At 41.0% G+C, this 12,538-nt stretch overlaps 1 protein-coding gene across 2 annotated transcripts in view; it reads left to right on the top strand.

Moving 5' to 3' along the window:
- kcnb1 (potassium voltage-gated channel, Shab-related subfamily, member 1) overlaps positions 1-11,698 on the top strand; it is a 37,960-nt gene extending 26,262 nt beyond the window's left edge. For both annotated transcript variants that reach the window (XM_088423166.1, XM_088423167.1), the window contains exon 3: positions 4,408-11,698. In XM_088423166.1, the coding sequence (XP_088279292.1) occupies positions 4,408-6,321 (1,914 nt within the window). In that variant the 3' untranslated portion in view covers positions 6,322-11,698. The remainder of the gene's footprint in view (positions 1-4,407) is intronic.
- Positions 11,699-12,538: the final 840 nt, after the last annotated feature.

Below are 12,538 nucleotides of genomic sequence, written 5' to 3'. Positions count from 1 at the left end.
CCAGAGGAAGTCAGCAAATATTAGTGGAACATTCTCAGAGAAGAGAGCAAAGAATCTCAAAGGCGAGGTTGGTTTGCAGGCTGAATGCAAATGTTAGCTCTGTTAGAAGAAGGAAATCACACTGACAACACATTGGGATTACTGTTTTATATTATCCGTGGAAAAATACCATTGATCCTGAATCAAAGGCTGAATCAAAAAGGTACAGCAGGGTGTTTTAGTGGTTACCACATCATGCACAGTTTTGGTTTAATTAAGACCATACGCATGAATAAAAAAAAAAATGTTTGTTTTTCAATATGTGCAATGTGATTGACTGGCAACTAGTCCTGTGTGTATCCCGCCTCTTTCCCAAAGTCTGCTGGGACAGGCCCCAATTACCTGCAAGCCTAATGAGGACAACCATTATAGAAAATGAATGGAAAGACAGTTAAAACCGCACGCTGCATGTTCTATGCTGGGGGTGTCCAAATTCCCCCTCGATGGCACCCTATAGAAACATCCAAGGATCAAAGAGCCACTTCAACATTCATTTAGCCATCAATCCATTTTCTTTGGCCCCTTAGCCCCACTAGCGTCGCTGGCTTGCTGGTGGCTATCCCGTCTGTCTACGGGCAGTATGCCGGGGACACCCAGGACTAGTTGTCAGCAAATCGCAGGCCACACACAGACAAACAACCATTCACACCCAAAATCATACTTAAGAGCAATTTGGAGTGTCCAATATACCTACGATAGGAGGAGACTGGTCACGGGGATATCTATGCAAACTTCAGCCCTTTATACTCACTAGTGTCGCTGGCTTGCTGGGGGCTATTCTGTTTGCCTACGGGCAGTAGACCGGGGACACCCTGAACTGGTCGCCAGCAAATTGCAGGGTGCTTAGGGAAGTACAACCGTTCTCACACCTAATCACACTGAAGGGCAATTTAAAGTGTCCAATACACCTGCAAACTAATGGAGAGAACAAATACATGCAGGCTCGGGGAGAAAATGCAAACTCCACAAAAGAGGGCTGGAGTAAGTCGGAATTGAATTTAGGACTCTTATTTGCTCGATCATGGAATGTAGTCTGCTTGGGAAGCGAACAGAGTAAGAATTTCACTGCGTGGTATAGTACACTACAGTATATGTATATACAGTATATAAACATTGAGGGACACCACTATTTGCCACTGCATCTTTTCCACCCCCTCACAACAAGGCACTCTCAAATGGTCAAAAGAATATTACACTATATCACATCTACTAAATAAAACAGTGGTCTTGCACATATTTACAGCAATTATATTGAAACGTGTTAAGTGTATTTTTGACAAGATATCCCTCCTGTAAATTCAGTTTACAAGGTCTTACAGTAATATAGTTATCCCCTTTGGCGGATATATCATGCAGCAGCCAAATGAGGGCTTGGTGTCACCTTGTCTTTTTTTTTTTTTGCTTGAAAAAGGTAATATTGTGTCTTCTGCGCCACACGAGATGAGACCCTCTAGTGTGATGTATCAGGTCTCTAGTGGGATTTCCTGTCAGTCTGCTCTCTGTCTCCTCTGGATATAAATATCTTCTTCAGATTTTTTCAAAGCCACCAAAAATACATTTGAGTGTCAAATATCATTTATGTACATGAAATACTAATACACAGCCATTAATAGCATTTTTTCCCCTAACATCACTCTGTCCAGGATGCTATAAATAGTCTGTAATTTGGTCGATGTCGTTGCAATCATGTCTGCTGCTCTGTTTAGCCGCTGTTTCCTCAACGTGCACGTTTGCCTTTTTAGTCGGCTGAAATATAGCGCAACGCTTTGATGAAATTAGCGGCCGCTGACAATTAGGCTGCCAGGAAGGAAGGAAGGAGGGCGGCAGATAACGACAGGCAGGCAGTGTGCAGTCGCCACAGGGACACAGGCCAGTGGGAAATGTGCAGGGTTTCCGACTGGAACTTGACTTCATAACCATAATCTTACACAGCGGCGCCGGTGTGTCTTCATTAGTGACCTTTTTATAGCATCTCAAGCCTATTACCACAGCCATTTTTTAAATCCTGTCCTACCATAGTGACAGTACCCCACAGATTTAAATTAGGTATTTGTTAGGAGGGTGATTCTATTTTTTCTCTGGCTCATTACAAAAGTGCTGCATGCGGAACCTTGGTGAATGTGATTAGCAATTTAGCACCTTTGGCTATGAGGTCAATACTGTGGGAGGTTAATTTACAACCAAAAACAAGCACGACGCGTTTGCAAAATGAGGGGGCCAGGAAATGTTTTTAATTTATTCGATCAGAAGCACTGCTTCTACTTTGCTAGATTGTGTACGCAGAAATGGTCCAAGTACAGTTTTGAATGTGTTACACAGTAGATATAAGAGGTCTACACACCCTCTGTTCAAATGCAAGGTTTGTTTTCGGATTTCATCTAGAGCATGTTTGTAGTTCAAATAAGTGATACTGGGATGAAGTAAACATGTTGAGTATTTTAACATAAAATGATACGATTGTTGTTTTGAACATGTACACCAAAACATTGGTTGAGGAAATACGCAGTTAATATAGATAACTTATCATCAACTTATGTAAGTATGCATGGATGTCGAAATTACAGAAAAACCACAGCTAAAGAAAAATTACCCAATATATGGGGGAGGCTATGGTTACCCCAGGCCACCATGGAGTTCCACCTCTGCTGCCATCTGTTGCCATCCTGATCTCAATGAATTAGCAATATTTCATTTGAAATATTACAATGTTCCTGCTATCATCTCCATAGTTTGTCAAAACGTTTTAATCTCCAGTTTAGAATGAATATCCATTCCGACCATCGTTTAATAAGAAAGTGGCTGTGTGCAGCCGTGTCGCCAATTGGGGAACCATCACACTCCCAAATGAACCTCCTGCTAATTCCTTGAACCCTGAGATAATAGTGTCTAGAGCCGCATTTGTTTGGGATTAATCAGAGACACTTCAAATGGTTGCACGTGTGCGCCAAATGCCATTCTAAATTGGTTCCCCACAACCAAATCACTATTATAAAACGGAGTGCACGCTTGTACAATGACATAATCCCAGATTTTTTGCCTCTCAAAAACATTAAACTCATGTGAGGTTTACAAGGTAGAGATCATTTATTAATGATAGAAAAAGTTTTGAAAAGAATTATGGGCCTCAATTGCCCCTCGATGCTTTGGACACAAACTGATTTTCCTCCAAGGGAAGAGGAGAAGCAGGAGAAAGAGAGGAGCACAGAGGAGCAAATAAACAGATAGGATCATTATTCCTGTCTGCCATGATGCTATGGCAACAGTTTCCTTCTGCTCTGATTGGTCGTAGATAAGGTTGCCTCTTTAGCCCTTTGGCTGCGTCCACTTTCGCTCGTGGGAGTGGACAAATTATTAGGCTGTCGTCAAAGCTCGAGCTGTCAATCACCCTCTTCACAATCACAGCCTTCATTTCCCCCCAGACAATTTAGAAGGGAGCGCTTCCTTGTGCGCTGGAAATTTGTTTTGATCCAGTGAATTACAGCTGCAATTTGACTGAAACTAAGAGGACAGGGTGGAAGAAATTCAGATTTAATGTGATTTTTTTAGCATTAACATCCATTCATACAGAAACTAGTTTTTTTTTCCTCTGAAGAATAAATTTGGTGCATCAGTAATAAAATAGAAATATGCAAGCGTGGTATTTTGAGAAAATGGTCATGAGGAAAGGTTTTGATCATCTTTTCATTTCAGAACAAATGAATGAAAAAAGTGAGTTATTGTAACCTATGTTATGCTAATTTTCTATATTATAGCAATGAAATTCATTTGAAAACTGTCTTTCAAGGCAAATGTACTTTTAGGATTTGAATGCTAAATACGGCACATAATGTTCAAAAAGACTGAGTCACAAGCAAACAACCATTAATTAAGTCTTTACATGATTGGTACTAATTCTGTCGTAATCAAGTCTCTTAACTCTTTTATTTCCATCTGAGCAGCTTACTAGTGCAGTATTGTGCATCTGTAGGCTTTATTACAAGGGAATTTGATACACTCCCTTTATTGCATTTTGTATTAAAAGATTGTAATATTCCCTGGAACTGTGGTCAGATAGAGCATAGTAAAATGGGACGGACAAAAGAGAAGGAACAGACCAAGATAGTTATGATAAAGGAGTCGTATTTTCTCCGCGCCATGTGGAATGGGAGGGCAGCGCTACACACTTAGGAAGGCATGGCCCCACAATGACACGGCACAGAACATTCTAGAAAAGGGCAGGAGCAGTGAGCCAGACAGTCCCTTAAAACACAGCCAGTGAGAACACTAATTAGTAGTAAATATGTCGCGAAATTTTCTGCTAAAACATCCTAACAGTAAGTAAGGCTGCAGCAAAGTCCGTTGATCAAACTATTTCAATTTGCTTTTCAGATCCTGGCTATCATTTCCATCCTCTTCATCGTGCTGTCCACCATCGCATTGTCTCTCAACACTCTGCCAGAGCTGCAGGCCACAGATGAGTTCGGCCAGTCCACCGACAACCCGCAGCTGGCCCACGTGGAAGCGGTGTGCATTGCTTGGTTCACCATGGAGTACCTGCTCCGTTTCCTCTCTTCTCCCAACAAGTGGAAGTTCTTCAAGGGTCCTCTCAACGTCATCGACCTACTGGCCATCCTACCGTATTACGTCACCATCTTCCTGACGGAATCAAACAAGAGCGTGTTGCAATTTCAGAATGTGCGGCGTGTGGTTCAAATATTCCGGATCATGCGAATCCTGCGCATTCTCAAGCTTGCCCGTCACTCTACAGGACTTCAGTCTCTCGGCTTCACTCTTAGGAGAAGCTACAATGAGCTTGGCCTACTCATCCTTTTTCTTGCCATGGGCATCATGATCTTCTCAAGTTTGGTGTTCTTTGCCGAAAAGGACGAGGAGGACACAAAGTTTAAAAGCATTCCAGCTTCTTTCTGGTGGGCCACTATCACCATGACCACAGTGGGCTATGGAGACATCTACCCTAAAACTCTGCTTGGTAAGATAGTTGGGGGTTTATGCTGCATAGCAGGAGTACTGGTGATAGCGCTCCCCATTCCCATTATTGTAAACAACTTCTCAGAATTCTACAAGGAGCAAAAAAGACAGGAAAAAGCACTTAAGCGAAGAGAGGCCCTGGAGAGGGCAAAGAGAAATGGTAGCATTGTTTCCATGAACTTGAAGGAGGCTTTTGCCCGTAGTGCGGAACTGATGGATGTGGTCGTGGAAAAGAATGACAGGCCTCACGATAACCACCTCTCACCGAGCCGCTGGAAATGGACTCCCAAGAGAGCCGTTTCCGAAACGAGCTCCAACCGTTCCTTCAACGCCCAGGACTTAGGATCTCCAAGCAATGGCCGAGACAGCAGTCCCCAAAAGTTAAACGTTCAGAAGCTGGAGGAGATGTACACCCAAATGGCCAAGACCCAGTCCCAACCAAACCTCAACGTTAAAGGTTCCAGGCTTGGAAAGCAAAGGGACGAGATAGAGCTAGGAGCCATACAGGATCATGGCCCACCGACGCTGGGAACCTCCGATGGTGTAGGCGATATGAAAAGTTTGTCCAGCATTGACAGCTACATCAGTTGTGCTACAGACTTCCAGGAGAATCCACGCTTCCCTCATAATACAGCTATGGACCTTTGCCACGGCGAAAGCAACCGCTTCTCACCCAACCCAGCTATGGCTCTTCCCCAGCACTCTCTGGCAAAAACAGGCCAGAAAACTACAGGTGCACCTATGTTGACTCCCACCACCGTTCCCAAACCGTCATGCTCAGAAAACGCAAGGAGATTCTTATTCTCTGGCAATGCCGCAAAAAGCCTCTTCTCCAAGGGAGGCTGTCGCAATGAGCAGGAGCCCGGACAGTCGCCGCTCTCAGACAGCTCCGTGTTATCCGACCGCTCCCTGCTTAGCCCCGAGCTTTCCGTCTATACCACGGCCAGCAGCAGGACGCCGCCAAAGTCCCCGGAGAGTGCCACCCTGGCCCCGACCGTTTTCACCTTCCACGACTCTTCCATCAGTAAATACATAGACGCCGACACGGATGACGACGAACACCTGCGTGACATCTCTGACGCCAGCCCAACAGATTGCCTGCTGAGCGGCTCCAGCCCCAAACGCAGCATCAACATCAACTACCAGAGAGCCGCTAACCATTTGGAAGCAGCTCAGAAAATACTAGGACAAAACTGCCTATTCCCCCGGGAAGGAATTTGCGGGGTCCCTCACGAGAATCACATTGGTCCAGAGTTAGGACGCAGACAAAGGGGGGAAAGGGGGCGTCAAAATACTTTGGACAAAAGCCACTGATGTCTGAGTGCGTAAGTATAGACCGTGAAGCGGATCAGGAGCGCACGTGTCAGAGACGTTTCAAGCCACACAGACAAAGGAGAGCGACACGGTTTCAACGTTTTACAAATTACCTGAGCAATTGCATTTGGGCCATGGGCTCAGGGAGAACACAAGGGTCGCTTACTCGGGGAGTGACACTTGGGAAATTTCACTGCCCCTCTTTCGATTCATTCCAATCAAGAGAAAGAAGCAACCTAATGTAGCTAGCGGGTCTGTTCGGTGAGCCTAAGAGTCGTTTTGAGAAAATCAAACTGGGTTCTGTGTGGCTGATGGGCTCGACGGCTATCGCTACATCCTTGAGTAAGACCGGTCCGAGCAAAACTAATTCCTTAATCATGGAGATACAGGAGAGGACCTAAAAGCCTATAAGCTTCATCACACCCTGCATTCCCATACCTGGCCTTAGTCATTTGCAATTGTTGGGGGCGAGCATGTCCGCAATTGCGTGTGTGCATGTGAGGACGACTGCTGATGGATGAGCCGATTGTAATTCGTATACACACGCGCGTCAAAGATTGTCCAATCCGATTTATTTTTTATAAAGATAAAATACCTTAGATATTGGGGTTTTGATAGTCTGCTTTGTCATAATCATACGTGACAAGTAATCTCACGTCAAAGTTCAGCGCCATGGAACAGAGGCCTCCGATATTGCAGGGTACGGGCCGTCGTCCGCAGTATTTTGTCACATGACATCACATGGAGGACTCACACTTACATCTTGCCAGTGGGTATTACTACTTGGGCATCTCTGTCTCATTCAAAATGGATGAAAGTAGCGGTCCAAGAGTTTTTTTTTTTTTTTAATCTGGAGGAACCACATATAATGTGCACGCACAGGCTACTTTATTAGGCACACCTACACAATTTATTAAAATTCAGAATAAGGGCTGTATGTTTTGATGGTACAGTCAAATTTTGGTGGTAAAATTATTAAATCACTTCAAGTCATGAGAAAATAAATAAATATTCAAATAAATAGTGTAAATTTGACACCTCAGTAAAGAGTGTTGTCAAATATCCTGCAATGTTTGAATGTTTTTTTTCAAAAAATTACAAAGTTCAGAGAATATCCTACCTCACAGACGAATCCGAGGATCCGGGGCCAAATTGGCCTGCCATATTTTACCTGGAGCACAAAAGTAAATCGAGCATGTAAACGTTCATGATGTTTGCTAAAGTCTGTGCAAAAGTTTGAAATTGAGGTAGCGCAAAAGTCAATACCTCCTGGCATAATGGCACAAAACTCCAAATGGAAATCATGCATTGCGGACATAAAAATAATTTGAAAAATTATGAAAACAATTATTTACTTACTTAACTTTCAAATATTTTCATATAATGTAGGCCAATTAATATTTAAAAACACAAACACTTTGTTACTTGTGCATGCACAAGTCAATATAACGTAATATTATGTCAGCGTCATTTACCGTTCTTCAAAATGTGTAGCCGGTGAATACACACATTCAACCAAACATACAAGTACAAAAATTCTGTTCAAGTATTAATGTAACAATCAAGTCTTTTTATATCATAAAAATTTGAAACACCCCAGCTCATTCTTAATTGAAGATTTTAGTAACAAAGTTTCAACATGCATTGACCTTATTTCATCCAACAGAAATGCCACCAAAAGAAACTGGTTTGGTTTTATAGAAATGAAGATAAAAAATGATTGGGGATTGTTGCGGCTTTGGCGTTCGAATCTTTACATAACAAAGACATACTGTATATAAAGAAACTGCGCATAAGCGGTAACACAGAAAACACACAGTGCTTAACTAGTTCCTAAATGCTTGGTTGCCATGGTGACAGGTACCGTTGCTCAGTTCTCTTAATTGGATGGCAAGGTCTGACTGCATGTAACATATACTAGAGCACACACACACACACACACACAGGGGAATAGCAGTTATGCATGGCGGTCACATCGGCGCAGCCACCTTTCATCACCAATACCCATGACTCACGGATGCGGCGGCAGGAAGACGTCACGACCCCGCCCATTGACACATTTATTTCCTATTTGTAGCACGCGGCGAATGTTTGATCATTTTTTGTTACTGCATAACAAACAAACATTTAAGGGATATACAGTACGTCGCTAATATTAGATGAATATACAGTACATGCACTTTAATGTCTAATTCACGCGGGGGAACCTTTCATCTCGGTTGGGATGCGAAATACTTGCCTTTTAAAACCCTTTAACAAATGACGGTATGTGGACTGAACCAAAACTTTAAAAGAAAAGCATAACAATGATGAATTTGGATCTAATAGATTCCAGTTAGACCTGCAGGGAAAATGGAAGTAAGTCAATCATACCTGCGTCCAGTTTATGTGATAGGTCGCCACAACGTTCATGAGTGGCTGCCATTCATCTTTGTGTTTTGGAGTCACAATTCCTGATTTCATATTGTGTTCTACATTGTAGTCGGAGAAGGCAGAGTGTGAAAGGAATTGCAATGAGGGTGTGACTGTTGAGATAAAGCAAAGGAGAGTGCGACGCTTAACAGAAAAGAATTTCCCAAATGAATGTATGCACATCAGGGGAAGCTTCCACTCTGTGTGAACTATCGAGAAGCCTCCCCAATCATCAAAAGATGTCACAGAAATGCACCTTTTTTTTTGATAGAGAGATACGATACACTAAAGATAAACAGTATTCCAATTGATCATTTGACCATGGAATGGAAATCATTAAACTGGCGGTAAATTACAACATTCTGCACTATACCGATGCCATTTTAAATTTAATATTACAGTGGTTCTCAAATGGGGGTACGTCAAGGCACTTGAGGAGTTAGCAAATCTAATTCATGCTTTTTAAAGTCCTGATACGAACAGTAGTTTTCTTTTCAAATTAAGAGCAAATGATTTGGAACGTGAAGCAACATACTCCTAAACAGTTTTGCTTTAATACAAGTTTAATACAGATGTGCATCATCATTAGTGGCATGGCAGACAAGCCAGGAACATAACAGATGAAGTTATACAATAAACCCTCTGGAGTTGCTAAATAAAATATGCCTAGAGAAATAAATTACTCATATACTGGACACATTTTGGCCTTTAATTACTTCTTTTTAGCTGGAAAGGGCAAGAAAAGTGAAGAGTTGTTTGCTATATATTTATACATTTTCACATATTATTCATTTCGTTTTTTTCCCCCACCACTTTAAATTATGGTCATTATTATGGAGCCCATGAGTACAAGGTAGCCCCCGTGGACCACATGAAAAATTTACAATAGACTTCTTTTCATATCGTCCTCACAACATTCAACTCAGTCGTACCGAATGGACTTTTAATTGGATTTTTCTTGAGGGACACGATTAGGTAAATTGAAGGCCAACGTATGCCGAACATGAACTCTGCCACATAAATCTTATTGACGTATGTATGTCCCACATAATTAGGTCAGTAATAATCTGCTCATTGCCAGTTATGAGTGACATTATCTTCAATATCAATCAATAAAATGGGGGAGAAATGAAAAAAAAAAAAAAGATTCTGCAACTAAAGGTTAAAAACATCGTACAAGCTGTCACCATGCGTCACGTGTCCGGACATTTGGGCTATCAGGGGAAATTTTGGCTGAAATATTTCAACTATGATGACAATCAATATTTCATGACTAGACAGGAAACACTGTCGCCAAGGTTTGTTCGACATGATTGCGCATGGAAATACAACACACAACTATGATGGGTAATGTATTTAGTAGAGTTTTTGTTATTTAAAATAACAAGTGTGTGTCACAATACAGATAAGGCAGATAGAATATGTGATACAAAAACAAGATTTTGGAGTTTGGGCATAGTTTTACTTGATAATATTTATTAGTTGGAAGACACTTCAAGTATCTCCAAAATATGTTGTCTGCATTTTAATTTATTCATTGTATTTATTTTTTTAATATACTGATTTTATTGTTTTGTATTTACTAAGTTTCTGTTGATTCCTTTTAAGTTTTTGTCCTGGTCATTCATGACACCAGTATTGATGGTTGGGAAAAAAAGGATACCTTGACTGTAATACTGTGATAGGAATTTTAAAAACATCTATTATCTGTATTTAGTTATTCCATAACCACACACATCGGTGGTCCTCATTTTACAACGGAGATGGTAGTAAAATCAAAATTAAGGTATTATTTTTGTGAAAAACTCTTAAAGGCCTTAAATACGACAGCCTTTCAATAATTTTTTCGACCGGTACAAGCATGAGTATTAACTCAGAGTACTCATTGATACTGAGGAGCAATACTTTTAGTAATTTTAATAAAGATAACTCTATTTAACATGACAAAATTTGCATTGAGAATGCAGTATCACACCAAAACTGCTGGCGAGGAGGACTTCCTCAAGGTGAGATTTGTTTTTGCCTTCAGAAACGTTGGCTGGTATCATAAGCCTCTACCAGTACCGGACATGTTACAAACTCGGGATCAGCCTGATACCAGGACCCGGTATTTGCCATTTCTACTAAATATAAAATGAGCTCATATAAAAGTATGTTCACTGATAGCCCAGCACACTATTTGTAGCTTTAAAAAGTCGCATCTTGACACTCCTGTAAACTGAGGACCCCCTGTATTACTTTATTGACATTTTAGAGGAAAAATGAAGAGCACTGATTTTCAAAATGTCAAAACAAGGCCCCTTTTTTTTCAATTTCTGACATTCTGAATAATTTTGATTAGCTGGGGTATGTGGGGTTTTCTGTATTGTGATGAGGATCCTGTCCCAGAAAAAAAGAAGCATTCTCAAGCCCCTCTATTGCTGTATCACAGGGTTGGGGTCCATTCAGGGCATATTTATGGAGAAAAAGATGACAAAAGAAAAGTGGTATAGGAGTATGAGGCCAATGAACAACTAGAAACATTTACAAAAAAAAAATCTTTATATTTTTCTATATTTGAAGCTCTCAGTGAAATTGACCCCAACCTTGCCTAAGCCATTGGTCTTTGTAACGTACATCAGAGAAATTGAAGATATAGGAAAGCTCTTATACAATGTTGTTTGTAGGTCCCCAGCTTGGTCTGTTTTGTATAAAACACACAAACAAACAAAAACATTTCTACCTGTTGACTTTCTATGCTGTCGTTTCTGTATAAATGTTCTATTGTTCAGTGCATGTTGTTAACTTTTTGGCGTTGCGGCTGCTTGTGATTCACACGGAGCCATCAATGTTATGGTCTTGTAAGGAAAAAAAAAACGGTGTCTCTATGTCCCGAGTTGTTTCTATTTCTTAAGAGAAATGATGTTTCCCCCTCGGATGACTCCAAACGAAATAAAGCAGATCACTTTACATTTTTGATTAAGAATGGCTGACTTCCATTATTCTTTTGGTATTATTTAAAGTGTTGCAAAAGTTACTGCAACTGTCAAATGCTGATGACTTTTGCAACACTATATCTGAATTAGAATACCAATCATTCACATAAACCATATACAAGGTTTATACTTGCAAACTTTTATGTAGGAGTGACTGATGTGGTCTATGTCCAGGAAGCTGAGGGCCGTGGGGTGCGGACAGGCACGCTTTCATCTTCAAATGTCTCCACACGCCTGTCCATTGGGGGTTTCCCACAGTCTTGCCACCGGAGATTCTTTCCCTTGAATGGGGAGGTAGGCGGTGCTTCGACGGACAGTGTGCTTAACAATGTAGCCATCTAGTGGTGGAAGATAAAACAATGAAAAAAAATTATTATACAGTATATATATATATATATATATATATATATATATATATATATATATATATATATATATATATATATATATATAACCTCATCACCAAACAACAAAATTGCACTTTACCAATGAGCACAGCCTGCAGTTAGGTCAAACACTGTTGTTTGGTTACTGTGCTAACCACTTGTAATGGTAAAGTAGCCCAGAGACCCTTAAAACCTTTCAAAGCATTATATGTATCATTTACATATGTGATTAGCATCAACAAGCTGCCACTGCAGAGATGTGTTGTTCACCAGGTCACTGTTTCTATGGCAACACCACAGCTTAAAGCTGCTGTGTGTTTGCTTTAAGACTGATGAGCATTATCGTGACCTCTTGGCTGATCTGCTCGTCGTGTGTGTGCTTCGAATGTGTGAAAAGGGTGTATTAATTATATTAATTATATATGGGCGCCGAGCACACACTCC

This window comes from Hippichthys cyanospilos, chromosome 9 (genome assembly GCF_059441005.1).
Source record: "Hippichthys cyanospilos isolate Australia breed blue-spotted pipefish chromosome 9, RoL_Hcya_1.0, whole genome shotgun sequence".
In the NCBI taxonomy this organism is placed as follows: Eukaryota; Metazoa; Chordata; class Actinopteri; order Syngnathiformes; family Syngnathidae; genus Hippichthys; species Hippichthys cyanospilos.
This window is presented reverse-complemented; position numbering and strand designations above follow the sequence as displayed.